The sequence below is a fragment of the Pseudophryne corroboree genome, chromosome 11, assembly GCF_028390025.1.
Source record: "Pseudophryne corroboree isolate aPseCor3 chromosome 11, aPseCor3.hap2, whole genome shotgun sequence".
Taxonomy (NCBI): domain Eukaryota; kingdom Metazoa; phylum Chordata; class Amphibia; order Anura; family Myobatrachidae; genus Pseudophryne; species Pseudophryne corroboree.
In genome coordinates, this window is record NC_086454.1 from 157,698,309 (window position 1) to 157,714,738 (window position 16,430).

A 16,430-nucleotide genomic window follows, 5' to 3' on the forward strand; every position below is an offset into this window, starting at 1 on the left:
TACATCCAGGTCCAGAGATAATCCACGTACTTGGCAAAACAAAAAAACGAACACCGATCCATACCGGACTAAGAAAGGGGTCCCATGCTTTCACATCAGACCCCTTTCTCCCGAATCCCGGGACATCACGTGACTCCTGTCACTGAAGTCCCTTCAGCCAATCAGAAAGCGCTACTTCCGTGGCGCTCACCTGATTGGCTGTGCGCTGTCTGTGCTGTGACAGCGCATCGCAAAGCCGCTCCATTACTTTCAATGGTGGGAACTTTGCGGGTAGCGGTGGGGTTAACCCGCGGTCAGCCGCTGACCGGCGGGTGACCTCACCGCTAGCCGCTAAGTTCCCACCATTGAATATAATGGACTGGGCTGTGCGATGCGCTGTCTGCTCAGACGCGCAGAGCCAATCAGGTGAGCGCAACGAAGTTGCGCTTCCTGATTGGCTATAGAGACCTTTCTGTGACAGCTGTCACTGACAGGTCTCTCTGCATTCGGGGATAGGGGTCTCATGTGTCAGCATGGGACCCCTTTCAGTCTGTTTGGTCGGGTATTTGCGTTTTGTTTTTTTCTACAAGTACGTGGATTTATCTCTGGACCATGGCTGAGGTGAGTATATTGATCTTTTATTTTCAGGTACCCCTGGATTCTACATGGAGAAGAGGACCGATGTCGGCGTGTGAACATAGGTAAGTATGTGTGTGTCGACGTATGAAATAAAGTTTTACTTTCACGGTGTGTGTGTCCTGTTTTTATTTGGGTATTTTTTTTCCAGTAGTACTACAGGTACCAGCGGGCCCGCTTTTCTCCCGCATGCTGGTACTTGTGGTTCTCCAAGTACCAGCTTGCGGGGGAGGCTTGCTGGGACTTGTAGTACTGCTGGAAAAAACAATATTCTTTTCATGATCACAAAAGGCTATCAGCCCCCCCATCCGCAGCCCATTGGATGGGGGGGGACAGCCTCGGGCTTCACCCCTGGCCCTTGGGTGGCTGGGGGGGACGACCCCTTGATTGAAGGGGTCCCCACTCCCCCAGGGTACCCCGGCCAGGGGTGACTAGTTGGATATTTAATGCCACGGCTGCAGGGCACGGCATAAAAGTGACCCCCGGCTGTGGCATTATCTGTCCAGCTAGTGGAGCCCGATGCTGGTGTTAAAAATAAGAATTTACTTACCGATAATTCTATTTCTCGGAGTCCGTAGTGGATGCTGGGGTTCCTGAAAGGACCATGGGGAATAGCGGCTCCGCAGGAGACAGGGCACAAAAAGTAAAGCTTTAGGATCAGGTGGTGTGCACTGGCTCCTCCCCCTATGACCCTCCTCCAAGCCAGTTAGGTACTGTGCCCGGACGAGCGTACACAATAAGGGAGGAATTTTGAATCCCGGGTAAGACTCATACCAGCCACACCAATCACACCGTACAACTTGTGATCTAAACCCAGTTAACAGTATGATAACAGCGGAGCCTCTGAAAAGATGGCTCACAACAATAATAACCCGATTTTTGTAACTATGTACAAGTATTGCAGATAATCCGCACTTGGGATGGGCGCCCAGCATCCACTACGGACTCCGAGAAATAGAATTATCGGTAAGTAAATTCTTATTTTCTCTATCGTCCTAGTGGATGCTGGGGTTCCTGAAAGGACCATGGGGATTATACCAAAGCTCCCAAACGGGCGGGAGAGTGCGGATGACTCTGCAGCACCGAATGAGAGAACTCCAGGTCCTCTTTTGCCAGGATATCAAATTTGTAGAATTTTACAAACGTGTTCTCCCCTGACCACGTAGCTGCTCGGCAGAGTTGTAATGCCGAGACCTCTCGGGCAGCCGCCCAAGATGAGCCCACCTTCCTTGTGGAATGGGCCTTAACCGATTTAGACTGTGGCAGGCCTGCCTCAGAATGTGCAAGTTGAATTGTGTTACAAATCCAACGAGCAATCGACTGCTTAGAAGCAGGCGCACCCAACTTGTTGGGTGCATACAGTATAAACAGCGAGTCAGATTTTCTGACTCCAGCTGTCCTGGAACATATTTTCAGGGCCCTGACAACTTCTAGCAACTTGGAGTCCTCCAAGTCCCTAGTAGGTGCAAGGCACCACAATAAGCTGGTTCAGGTGAAACACTGACACCACCTTAGGGAGAGAACTGGGGACGAGTCCGCAGCTCTGCCCTGTCCGAATGGACAAACAGATATGGGCTTTTTTGAGAAAAAACCACCAATTTGACACTCGCCTGGTCCAGGCCAGGGCCAAGAGCATGGTCACTTTTTATGTGAGATGCTTCAAATCCACATATTTGACTGGTTTTAAACCAATGTGATTTGCGGAATCCCAGAACTACGTTGAGATCCCACAGTGCCACTGGAGGCACAAAAAAAAGGGGTTTGTATATGCAATACTCCCTTGACAAACTTCTGGACTTCAGGAACTGAAGCCAATTCTTTCTGGAAGAAAATTTACAGGGCCGAATTTGAACCTTAATGGACCCCAATTTGAGGCCCATAGACACTCCTGTTTGCAGGAAATGCAGGAAACGACCGAGTTGAAATTTCTTTGTGGGGCCTTCCTGGCCTCACACCACGCAACATATTTTCGCCACACGTGGTGATAATGTTGTGCGGTCACCTCCTTTCTGGCTTTGACCAGGGTAGGAATGACCTCTTCCGGAATGCCTTTTTTCCCTTAGGATCCGGCTTTCCATCGCCATGCCGACAAACGCAGCTGCGGTAAGTCTTGGAACAGACATGGTACTTGCTGAAGCAAGTCCCTTCTTAGCGGCAGAGGCCATAAGACCTCTGTAAGCATCTCTTGAAGTTCCGGGTACCAAGTCCTTCTTGGCCAATCCGGAGCCATGAGTATAGTTCTTACTCCTCTACGTCTTATAATTCTCAGCACCTTAGGTATGAGAAGCAGAGGAGGGAACACATACACCGACTGGTACACCCACGGTGTTACCAGAACGTCCACATCTATTGCCTGAGGGTCTCTTGACCTGGCGCAATACCTGTCCCGTTTTTTGTTCAGACGGGACGCCATCATGTCCACCTTTGGTATTTCCCAACGGTTTACAATCATGTGGAAAAAAAAAAACTTCTCAATGAAGTTTCCACTCTCCCGGGTGGAGGTCGTGCTGAGGAAGTCTGCTTCCCAGTTTCCATTCCCGGGATGAAAAACTGCTGACAGTGTTATCACATGATTTTCCGCCCAGCGAAAAGTCCTTGCAGTTTCTGCCATTGCCCTCCTGCTTCTTGTGTCGCCCTGTCTGTTTACGTGGGCGACTGCCGTGATGTTTTTCCCACTGGATCAATACCGGCTGACCTTGAAGCAGAGGTCTTGCTAAGCTTAGAGCATTATAAATTTACCCTTAGCTCCAGTATATTTATGTGGAGAAAAAGTCTCCATACTTGATCACACTCCCTGGAAATTTTTCCCTTGTGTGACTGCTCCCCAGCCTCTCAGGCTGGGCTCCGTGGTTACCAGCATCCAATCCTGAATGCCGAATCTGCGGCCCTCTAGAAGATGAGCACTCTATAACCACCACAGGAGAGACACCCTTGTCCTTGGATATTGGGTTATCCGCTGATGCATCTGAAGATGCGATCCGGACCATTTGTCCAGCAGATCCCACTGAAAAGTTCTTACGTGAAATCTGCCGAATGGAATTGCTTCGTAGGAAGCCACCATTTTTACCAGGACCCTTGTGCAATGATGCACTGTTTTTAGGAGGTTCCTGACTTGCTCGGATAACTCCCTGGCTTTCTCTTCCGGGAGAAACACCTTTTTCTGGACTGTGTCCAGAATCATCCCTAGGCACAGCAGACGTGTCGTCGGGATCAGCTGCGATTTTGGAATATTTAGAATCCACCCGTGCTGATTGTAGCAGTATCCGAGATAGTGCTACTCCGACCTCCAACTGTTCCCTGGACTATGCCCCTATCAGGAGATCGTCCAAGTAAGGGATAATTAAGACGCCTTTTCTTCGAAGAAGAATCATCAATTCGGCCATTACCTTGGTAAAGACCCCGGGGTGCCGTGGACAATCCAAACGGCAGCGTCTGAAACTGATAGTGACAGTTCTGCACCACGAACCTGAGGTACCCTTAGTGAGAAGGGCAAATTTGGGACATAGAGGTAAGCATCCCTGATGTCCCGGGACACTATATAGTCCCCTTCTTCCTGGTTCGTTATCACTGCTCTGAGTGACTTCATCTTAATTTGAACCTTTGTAAGTGTTCAAAAAAATTTTTTTAGAATAAGTCTCACCTAGCCTTCTGGCTTCAGTACCACAATATAGTGTGGAATAATACCCCTTTTCTGTAGTAGGAGGGGTAATTTAATTATCACCTGCTGGGAATACAGCTTGTGAATTTTTTTCCCATACTACCTCCTTGTCGGAGGGAGACTTGGTAAAGCAGACTTCAGGAGCCTGCGAAGGGGAAACGTCTCGACATTCCCATCTGTACCCCCGGGATACTACTTGTAGGATCCAGGGGTCCTGTACGGTCTCAGCGCCATGCTGAGAACTTGTCAGACGCGGTGGAACGCTTCTGTTCCTGGGAATGGGCTGCCTGCTGCAGTCTTCTTCCCTTTCCTCTATCCCTGGGCAGATATGATCTTATAGGGACGAGAGGACTGAGGCTGAAAAGACGGTGTCTTTTTCTGCAGAGATGTGACTTAGGGTAAAAAACGGTGGATTTTCCAGCAGTTGCCGTGACCACCAGGTCCGATGGACCGACCCCAAACAAGTCCTCTTCCTTTATACGGCCATACTGTGCCGTTTGGAATCTGCATCACCTGACCACTGTCGTGTCCATAACATCTTCTGGCAGTTATGGACATCGCGTTTATTCATGATGCCAGAGTGCAAATATCCCTCTGTGCATCTCGCATATATAGAAATGCTCTATAGTCAATAAAATACTGTCCCTGTCAAGGGTATCAATATTTTTAGTCAGGGAATCCGACCAAGCCACCCTAGCTCTGCACATCCAGGCTGAGGCGATCGCTGGCCGCAGTATAACACCAGTATGTGTGTATATACTTTTTATTATATTTTCCAGCCTTGTCAGCTGGTCCTTGAGGACGGCCCTATCTATAGACGGTACCGCCACTTGTTTTGATAAGCGTGTGAGCGCCTTATCCACCTTAAGGGGTGTTTCCCAACGCGCCCTAACTTCTGGCGGGAAAGGGTATACCGCCCATAATTTTCTATCGGGGGGAACCCACGCATCATCACACACTTTATTTAATTTATCTGATTCAGGAAAAACTATGGTAGTTTTTTCACATCCCACATAATACCCTCTTTTGTGGTACTTGTAGTATCAGAAATACGTAACACCTCCTTCATTGCCTTTAACGTGTGGCCCTAATAAGGAATACGTTTGTTTATTCACCGTCGACACTGGATTCAGTGTCCCTGTCTGTGTCTGTGTCGACCGACTAAAGTAAACGGGCGTTTTAAAACCCTTGACGGTGTTTTTGAGACGTCTGGACCGTACTAATTGTTTGTCGGCCGTCTCATGTCGTCAACCGACCTTGCAGCGTGTTGACATTATCACGTAATTTCCTAAATAAGCCATCCATTCCGGTGTCGACTCCCTAGAGAGTGACATCACCATTACAGGCAATTGCTCCGCCTCCTCACCAACATCGTCCTCCTACCTGTCGACACACACGTACCGACACACAGCACACACACAGGGAATGCTCTGATAGAGGACAGGACCCACTAGCCCTTTGGGGAGACAGAGGGAGAGTTTGCCAGCACACACCAAAAACGCTATAATTATATAGGGACAACCTTATATAAGTGTTTTCCCTTATAGCATCTTAATATATATATAAGCATATCGCCAAATTAGTGCCCCCCCTCTCTGTTTTAACCCTGTTTCTGTAGTGCAGTGCAGGGGAGAGCCTGGGAGCCTTCCCTCCAGCCTTTCTGTGAGGGAAAATGGCGCTGTGTGCTGAGGAGATAGGCCCCGCCCCTTTTTCGGCGGCCTCGTCTCCCGCTCTTAACGGATTCTGGCAGGGGTTAAATATCTCCATATAGCCTCCGGAGGCTATATGTGAGGTATTTTTAGCCAAAATAGGTATTCATTTGCCTCCCAGGGCGCCCCCCTCCCAGCGCCCTGCACCCTCAGTGACTGCCGTGTGAAGTGTGCTGAGAGGAAAATGGCGCACAGCTGCAGTGCTGTGCGCTACCTTTAGAAGACTGAGGAGTCTTCTGCCGCCGATTCTGGACCTCTTCTTACTTCAGCATCTGCAAGGGGGCCGGCGGCAAGGCTCCGGTGACCATCCAGGCTGTACCTGTGATCGTCCCTCTGGAGCTGATGTCCAGTAGCCAAGAAGCCAATCCATCCTGCACGCAGGTGAGTTCACTTCTTCTCCCCTAAGTCCCTCGTTGCAGTGATCCTGTTGCCAGCAGGACTCACTGTAAAATAAAAAACCTAAGCTAAACTTTCCTAAGCAGCTCTTTAGGAGAGCCACCTAGATTGCACCCTTCTCGGCCGGGCACAAAAATCTAACTGGCTTGGAGGAGGGTCATAGGGGGAGGAGCCAGTGCACACCACCTGATCCTAAAGCTTTACTTTTTGTGCCCTGTCTCCTGCGGAGCCGCTATTCCCCATGGTCCTTTCAGGAACCCCAGCATCCACTAGGACGATAGAGAAAATACGGGGGACCCCTACGCTTTTTGTCCCCCGTATATTTGGCACCAGCACCAGGCGCAGAGCCCGGTGCTGGTTTTAAAAATACGGGGGATCCCCTGTCAATTTTTTCCCCGCATTTTTAGAACCAGGACCAGCTCGAAGAGCCCGAGGCTGGTTATGCTTTGGAGGGGGGACCCCACGCCATTTTTTTTTAGGATTTTACCGTTCCAGCAATAAAAAATAAAAAAATAATAATAATAATATTTTAAAAAATATATAAATAATATTTGTGCCTCCAAAAAAAAAAAAAAAAAGTACCTAATCCCTTCTAATATAAATAGATCTGCTATTCCCAAAAAAAAAAACACAAAAAAAACATGTTTAAATTTTTTTTATTTGTTTTCACCCTCCAAAGTGTGGCGGATTGAAAATGACGAATTTGCTGTCTAAAAGCACTGCTGTCGAATTTCCAAACTTGAATTGAATATGCTTTGGTCGAATTGCAGCACTTGTATCATTGCAGAAAAGTCGAATTTGCAAAAATTCGATTTTCAAAAAGTCGAATTTTGAAAGTCCGTTTTTTGGTCGGAAAGCACTGAATTGCATAGGCGAATTTTTTTTTGGGTCGAAAATGACAAGAAATTCGACAATTTCGGGAATTCGACCGCAATTGCATATACCCCTTAGACAGCTTTATTCGCTGTTTGGTATGCCTTTACCCTATTGAGAATATGCCCACTCACACAGATTCACTTACATTAGTACTGCCCAAACGCGGTCCTCAACGCACCTGTCAGTACCTGTTTTCAGGCTTTCCATGCATGAGCACAAGTGACTTGATTAGAAGCTCAGTCAGTTTGAGTAAATTATCTGTGCTCAAGCATGGATAGCCTTAAAACTTGGACTGTTAGTGTGCCTTGAGTTTGGGAATCCATGACCCCACTTCCCATGTCTGCCCCTCATATATGTACAGTATGGAAACAGGCACAGAAAACATAGCATCTGGCGACCAGTAATGAGGATGTATATTGCCCATATAAAGCAACACCTACAAATCTGTTCTATGTAAATGGCGTTCCAACAACATACAGATAAATGGAAGCTCACAAAAGAGGGGCATCAACAACTGTCACAATAGCTGAGAGGTGGCAGTATTACTACAGTGCGGATCCACTGGAAGCCAACAGGGACTGTGGTGGTTACAGCAAATGGAGCTCAGACAGCAAGTATGTTTTCAGTTTCTATTATACACACAAGAATATGGATATTGCAGGCTTTCCATCACTGTCTGAGCATCTTAATGAACACAAATGTTCCCGGCAACAGCTTGTGTACCCATCACTTTCTGCTATGGTTCTGGCAATAGTGGCAGATGGTAGTGGGTAGTGATCATATGACGATTCTGTGGGAAATTAGGTCATCACAGAACAGTATGTATTTTTCATATTCTCATAACAAAAAAGGCCTGAAATTGTCTGGCAACAGTTATACTGTATATATATTTATATTCTAAAGGTGCTGAAAACGAAAGAAAACATTTAGATCCTGGATTGAAGATAGGTGCAAGAGCATGCATAAATACATTTTTCCAAACTGCAAGTGTACAAATATGCAGCCATATTTAGAGTTAGACAGTACTAGTTACCCTTTACACCTGGAGAGGTGTATCGGGACAGGCAGGAGAGCAGTACAGGAGTGTTGTAGAGACCAAAGTCAACCATGCCCATTAGAGATACGTCCGATTTTAACTCAAATCAAGCTTGAAGACATGTCTTTAGTAGGTGTATATTTCTACAGGACTGGTGAAAGTTTTCTAGATGATCATGTTGTATTTTTGTACTAGACAGTTCCATACACTAGATTCTAAGTTGGATGTATTTTCAAAGTACAGCTTTTTATATAATTATACAGATGTATTTTTGCGTGGTATTAACAGTTTCAAATTTACATTTACATTTAATCCAGTTAGCCACGAGGTTAACCCGCAGCTAATTTCCCGCAGGCACCAATTCAATCAACCGGAATTATTCCACACGTTAAACTATAGAGGAGAAAATTTCCTTGCAGCTCCTGAAGTAATACAAAGGCAGCCCCTGTGGATTAACGAGTAGGAAAACTCATTAATTCCAACATTTTGCTCTAAATCAACTGGTTAGCACACTTAAACCCAGTGTTTACCATGCGAGGAAGGGGCTGTTTTATTGAATAGCTCAGAGTGCGAAACCCAGAAATATTTCCTACGCAGCAAACAACATGGCTAATTAGATTCCCTCCTAAATTAGGTCCTTAATGAGTAAACTCCAAGTAGGCAATAAGATGACTTACCATAATTACCCCGAGGCTCCATAAATCACAGGACTCATCATAACCCTGGCGAGATAGTAGTTCTGGAGCAGCATAGTGCAATGTAAAGCAAGGGGTATGAAGTGGGCGTGTCCCTGGTGGGCGGAGCTTGGCAAACCCAAAGTCTATCACCTTGAGAACAGCATCTTCACCAGGAGATGAAAGGAGAAGATTCTGCATGAAGAACAGTCTATTGTGAATAATAAGTTTAGGACATTTAAACGCTTGCCATCCAGTTTTTCATTTACCCTCACCTCAGGTTTAAGGTCTCTGTGCACTACTCCAGCTTCATGCATGTGACACACAGCACTCACAAGACTGCGCATCAGACTGCTTGCCTCTACCTCGCTAAAACGAGACTGTTTCTTTATGCGCTCCAGCAGCTCCCCACCATCCAGGAGCTCCATCACAAGATACGAATGATACTGTCACACAGAAATGATAGATTTTATAGAACAAATGAAGAGGCACAGACTAAGCAATACATGTTGGGGGTCATTCCGAGTTGATCGCTCGCTAGCTGTTTTTAGCAGCCGTGCAAACGCTATGCCGCCTCCCACTGGGAGTGTATTTTAGCTTAGCAGAAGTGCGAACGAAAGGATCGCACAGCGGCTACAAAATAATTTTGTGCAGTTTCAGAGTAGCTTCAGACCTACTCAGCACTTGCGATGACTTCAGACTATTCAGTTCCTGTTTTGACGTCACGAACACGCCCTGCGTTCGCCCTGCCACGCCTGCATTTTTCCTGCCACGCCTGCGTTTTTTCGAACACTCCCTGGAAATGGTCAGTTGACACCTAGAAATGCCCACTTCATGTCAATCACTCTGCGGCCACCAGTGCGACTGAAAAGCTTTGCTAGACCTTGTGTGAAATGACATCTGTCGTTGTGAAAGTACTTTGCGCGTGCGCATTGCGCCGCATACGCATGCGCAGAGGTGCCTTTTTTTGCATCATCGCTGCGCAGCGAACATTTTCTGCTAGCGATCAACTCGGAATGACCCCCGTTATCCGGGAAAATAAATCACACTTAAGGTTAATGTTACATAGGCATTTTATAATACTGTGCTTTACCCTCCAGAAATCAGCAGTATCCTGAAGCCATAAAACACAGCACTGAACAGGGAGACACTTTAGTGCTTCTCATGTGCCCAGGAAAGTCACTGTCACTTTAAATGCAGCACACTGCTGGCTGGACAAGCCTGGCATTCTAACATGCAGCTGTAACATTATCCTGATGTAGATATCTGCCTTATAAAGGGGCTTCAGAGTATCTTTTTTTCTATTGTGTTTTAATAGGGTTCTGCAAATCTAGGAAGGGCTAAGACCTTGTTTAAATCATTAGAAAAGCATCTGGAAAAAGGGAACCGTCAGCGGCCAAACAAAATTAGTATGCAAAGAGAAAGTAAAGATACGAGATGTCAGAGGCAAGTGTGATAATGTGTCCAAGCACACACAGAAAACATGATTTTGGTATCGATAAATCCATTTCTCTGATTCATGGGGACACTGGAGAGTACACTGGGGTATAGATGGGCGATGAGTGTAGCCTGGCACTTTAATTCTTTTAAGAATTGAATGTGTTTCCTCCCCCTCTATACCCCACGTGTAGCATCAATTAAGATAAACTAAAATTAAGTAGCAGTTGAACATGATGGACTCCCTGTAGAAAAGTCTGGATTTCTGGAATCAAGGCTTAACCGGTGTTTGAAAAAGACAGAAAAGGCGGAGACCTGCACTTTCAAAGAAGTCATTCAGAGCCCTGCATCCACACCTGTCTGAAGGGCAAGACGAAGACGGGAAAGATGGAAAGAAGTCAGAGGAACACTACGACATTCACACTCAGAGACATTGAGTAATGCCAAATGTGGTGATAATGTGCTGTCGACGCAGGCTTCCTGGTCTTAAGCATGGTCAGGATCACGGCTTTAGGAATGCCCTTATGTCTCGAGGATTCAACAGCCACGTCATTAAACGAAGACTAGGTAAGGTTGGGTAATTGAAAGGACCTTGTTGAAGGAGGTTGCAACAAAGTGACAGAGTCCAGAGATCGTCCTGGAGAATTAGAAGGAGGTCCGAATATCAAGACCAATGGAGCCAGTCCGAAACCATCAGAATGACCGTTGTGTGCTCTTACTTGATTCGTTTGAGGAACCTGGAATGAAGAGGGAACGGTGGGAACCTATAAACTAGCTGGAAGTGCTGGTACGTGCTTCTCTACCCACTTCAGAATGCATGTAGAATCCTATATTGCTAAACAACTTTGAGTTCCTCCTTGGCGATTTATATACGCCAAGAAGGAACTGTCTCTTATCAGATGCCCCCAGATAAGAAAGATTGCCCTGAGTTCTGAATATTAATTAGCATCAGAATCTCCTGACAAGACCATCGACCCTGAAACGGAGATTGCAAGACAACAGCACCGCAGCCCCATGAGCTGGCATCCGTGGTCACGAAGATCCAATCCCAGATCCTAAACCGGCAAGTGGACCCAGGTGGTCGGCATTAAACCACCATAGAAGGGAGTGACAAATTTATGGATAGAGACGAACAAGCTTGGCTACGTGAAGGTGAGATCCTGTCCACTTGGATAGCAGGTCTAGTTGTAACTTCCGGGAGTGAAACTTGCTGAACTGAACTGCCTCAAACGATGCCACCATCTTGCCAAGCAAATGGATGCATAGATTAACCGAAACAGAACGCTTCTTCAGCACCAACCTGATCATGGATTACATCGCATGGATTTTGTCTGGAGGAAGAAAGACCTTCCATTTTGAACCTGTGAAAGAGCAAATGTACTGTACAATAGACAGTGCGTTAGAATGAAGACCATCCACTTCACCACCACCTTGTTAACCCAAGCTGACACGAGGATAGGACAGAGAGAAATGCCAGCGGCGGAGTATATAGTCTTAAGTGTGGATTCCAGTTTCCTATCAGAGCCATCCCGTAACTAAGTGGCGCCCGGCACTGGTATAGTAGTCTTCAATAAACAGAAAACCGGCAGATCCACCAGGGGCGGAGATTCCCACTTAGATCTGTCACCTGGAGGCAACTGATAGAGAGCAAATAAACATCTGGACATCTGTAAATTCTTATCCAGGCGTTTCCAGGTAGACAATAACTGTGGAGAAGAGGGAAAAGTGAGCAATTAAAAAATAAGAATTTACTTACCGATAATTCTTTTTCTCGTAGTCCGTAGTGGATGCTGGGGACTCCGTCAGGACCATGGGGAATAGCGGGCTCCGCAGGAGACACAGGAGACAGGGCACATCTAAAAAGCTTTTTAGGTCACATGGTGTGTACTGGCTCCTCCCCCCATGACCCTCCTCCAAGCCTCAGTTAGGTACTGTGCCCGGACGAGCGTACACAATAAGGAAGGATCTTGAATCCCGGGTAAGACTCATACCAGCCACACCAATCACACCGTACAACTTGTGATCTGAACCCAGTTAACAGTATGATAACAAAACGAAGTAGCCTCCGAAAAGATGGCTCACAACAATAGTAATAACCCGATTTTTGTAACAATAACTATGTACAAGCATTGCAGACAATCCGCACTTGGGATGGGCGCCCAGCATCCACTACGGACTACGAGAAAAAGAATGATCGGTAAGTAAATTCTTATTTTCTCTAACGTCCTAGTGGATGCTGGGGACTCCGTCAGGACCATGGGGATTATACCAAAGCTCCCAAACGGGCGGGAGAGTGCGGATGACTCTGCAGCACCGAATGAGAGAACTCCAGGTCCTCCTTAGCCAGAGTATCAAAATTTGTAAAATTTTACAAACGTGTTCTCCCCTGACCACGTAGCTGCTCGGCAAAGTTGTAATGCCGAGACTCCTCGGGCAGCCGCCCAGGATGAGCCCACCTTCCTTGTGGAATGGGCATCTACATATTTCGTCTGTGGCAGGCCTGCCACAGAATGTGCAAGCTGAATTGTACTACAAATCCAGCGTGCAATAGACTGCTTAGAAGCATGAGCACCCAGCTTGTTGGGTGTATACAGTATAAACAGCAAGTCAGACTTTCTGACTCCAGCCGTCCTAACTATATATATATATATATATATATATTTAGGGCCCTGACCACGTCTAGTAACTTGGAGTCCTCCAAGTCCCTAGTAGCCGCAGGCACCACAAGAGGTTGTTTCAGGTGAAAACGCTGACACCCCTTTATGAAGAAACTGGAGACGAGTCCCAGTTCTGTCCCGTTCAAATGGAAAATTTTAATATGGGCTTTTGTAAGACAAAGCCGCCCATTCTGACAATCGCCTGGCCGAGGCCAGGGCTAACAACATGGTCACTTCCCATGTGAGATATTTGTCAACAGCATGGTCACTTTCCATGTGAGATATTTCAAATCCACAGATTTGAGCGGTTCAAACCAATATGATTTTAAGAAATCCCAACACTATGTTGAGATCTCACGGTGCCCCTAGGGGCACAAAAAAGCTGTATATGCAATACATCCTTTACAATCTGGACTTCAGGAACTGAAGTCAATTCTTTCTGGAAGAAAATCTACAGGGCCGAAATTTAAATGTTAATGAACCCCAGTTTGAGGTCCAAAACACTCCTGTTTTCAGGAAGTGTAGAAATCGACCTAGTTGAATTTCCGTCGTGGAGCCTTCCTGGCCTCACCCACGCAACATATTTTTACCACATGTGGTGATGACGTTGTGCGGTCACCTCCTTCCTGGCTTTGACCAGGGTAGGTATGACCTCTTATGGAATGCCTTTTCCCTTCAGGAACCGGCATTCAACCGCCATGCCGTCAAACGCAGCCGCGGTAAGTCTTGGAATAGACATGGTACTTGCTGAAGCAAGTCCCTTCTTAGCTCCCCAGGCCCTTAGTCCTCTGTGAGCATTTCTTGAAGTTCCGGGTACCAAGTCCCTCTTGGCCAATCCGGAGCCACTAGTATAGTTCATACTCCTCTATGTCTTATAATTCTCAATACCTTGGTTATGAGAAACAGAGGAGGGAACACATACACTGACTGGTACACCCACGGTGTTACCAGAACATCCACAGCTATCGCCTGAAGGTCTCATGACCTGGCGGAATACCTGTCCCGTTTTTTGTTCGGGCGGGACGCCATCATGTCCACCTTTGGTCTTTGCCAACGGTCCACAATCATGTTGAAAAACTTCCCTATGAAGTTTCCACTCTCCCGGGTGGAGGTCATGCCTGCTGAGGAAGTCTGCTTCCCAGTCGTCCACTCCCGGAAAGAACACTGCTGACAGTGCTATCACATGATTTTCCGCCTAGCGAAAAATCCTTGCAGTTTTGTCACTGCCCTCCTGCTTCTTGTGCCGCCCTTTCTGTTTACGTGGGCGACTGCCGTGATGTTATCCCACTGGATCAATACCGGCTGACCTTGAAGCAGAGGTCTAGCTAAGTTTAGAACATTATAAATTTGCTCTAAGCTTATTTATGCGGAGAGAATTCTCCAGACTTAATCACACTTCCCTGGAAATTTTTTCCCTGTGTGACTGTTCCCCAGCCTCTCAGGCTGGCCTCCGTGGTCACCGGCATCCAATCCTGAATGCCGAATTTGCGGCCCTCTAGAAGATGAGCACTCTGTAATCACCACAGGAGAGACACCCTTGTCCTTGGATATAGGGTTATCCGCTGATGCATCTGAGGATGCGATCCGGACCATTTGTCCAGCAGATCCCACTGAAGAGTTCTTGCGGGAAATCTGCCGAATGGAATTGCTTCGTAATAAGCCACCATTTTTACCAGGACTCTTGTGCAATGATGCACTGACACTTTTCCTGGTTTTAGGAGGATCCCGATTAGCTCGGATAACTCCCTGGTTTTCTCCACTGGGAGAAACACGTTTTTCTGGACTGTGTCCAGAATCTTCCCTAGGAACAGTAGACGTGTCGTCGGAAAAAGCTGCGATTTTGGAATATTTAGAATCCACTCGTGCTGTCGTAGAACTACTTAAGATAGTGCTACTCCGACCTCCAACTGTTCTCTGGACCTTGCCCTTATCAGGAAAGCGTCCATGTTTCTTTTATGAAAAATCCTCATTCCGGCCATTACCTTGGTAAAGACCCGGGGCGCCGTGGACAATCCAAACGGCAGCGTCTGAACTGATAGTGACAGTTCTGTACCAGGAACCTGAAGTACCCTTGGTGAGAAGGGCAAATTTGGACCTGTAGGTAAACGTCCCTGATATCCAGTGACATCATATCGTCCCCTTCTTCCTGGTTCGCTATCACTGCTCCGAGTGACTCCATCTTGATTTGAACGCTTGTATGTAAGTGTTCAAATATTTCAGATCTCACCGAGCCGGTTGGCTTTAGTACCACAATATAGTGTGGAATACTACCCCCTTCCTTGTTGTAAGAAGGGTACTTTGATTATCACCTGCTGGGAATACAGCCTGTGAATTGTGTGAGGGGGAGACGTCTCGAATTTCCAATGTACACCTGGGATATTACATGTAGGATCCCGGAGTTCCCTTGCGAGTGTTGCTGAAACTCTTGAGATGACCCCCTACCGCACCTGAGTCCGCTTGTACGGCCCCAGCGTTATGCTGCGGACTTGGCAGAAGCCGTGAGGAGCTTCTGTTCCTGGGAATGAGCTGCTTGCTGCAGTCTTCTTCCCTTTCCTCTCCCCCTGGGCAGATATGACTGGCCTTCGCCCGCCTGCCCGTATGGGGACGAAAGGACTGAGACTGAAAAGACTGTGTCCTTTTCTGCCAATATGTGACTCGGGGTAACAAAAAGTGGATTTTTCAGCTGTTGCCATGGCCACCAGGTCCAATGGACCGCCCCTTTATACGGCAATACTTCCATATGCCGTCTGGAATCTGCCTCACCTGACCACTGTCGTGTCTTCGTCTGGCAGATATGTACATCACATTTACTCTTGATGCCAGAATGCAAATATGCCTCTGCGCATCACACATATATAGAAATGCATCCTTAAAATGCTCTATAGACAATAAAATCCTGTCCCTGTCAAGGGTATCAAAATTTTCAGTCAGGAAATCCGACCAAGCCCCCTCAGCGCTGCACATCCAGGCTGAGGCGATTGCTGGTCGTAGTATAACACCAGTATGTGTGTATATACTGTTATGATATTTTCCAGCTTCCTATCAGCTGGCTCCTTGAGGGCGGCCGTATCTGGAAACGGTAACGCCATGTTTTTTATAAGCGTGTGAGCGCCTTGTCCACCCTAAGGTGTGTTTTCCAACTCGCCCTTACTACTGGCGGGAAAAAGGGTATACCGCCCATAACTTTCTGTCGGAGGAACCCCACGTATCATCACACACTTCATTTAATTTATCTGATTCAGGCAAAACTACAAGTAGTTTATTCCCACCCTACAAAATACCCTTATTTGTGGTACTTGTGGTATCAGAAATACGTAACACCTCCTTCATTGCCCTTAACATGTAACTTGTGGCCCTAAAGGAAAAATACGT

At 46.8% G+C, this 16,430-nt stretch overlaps 1 protein-coding gene across 1 annotated transcript in view; it reads right to left on the reverse strand.

The window, feature by feature from the left end:
* Positions 1–16,430, reverse strand: part of RPS6KA4 (ribosomal protein S6 kinase A4) — a 170,412-nt gene that overhangs the window by 44,703 nt on the left and 109,279 nt on the right. The window contains exons 13-14 of the mRNA XM_063945014.1: positions 9,240–9,410; positions 8,968–9,159 (exon numbers count right to left, since the gene is read on the reverse strand). Of these exons, the coding sequence (XP_063801084.1) occupies positions 8,968–9,159; positions 9,240–9,410 (363 nt within the window). The remainder of the gene's footprint in view (positions 1–8,967; positions 9,160–9,239; positions 9,411–16,430) is intronic.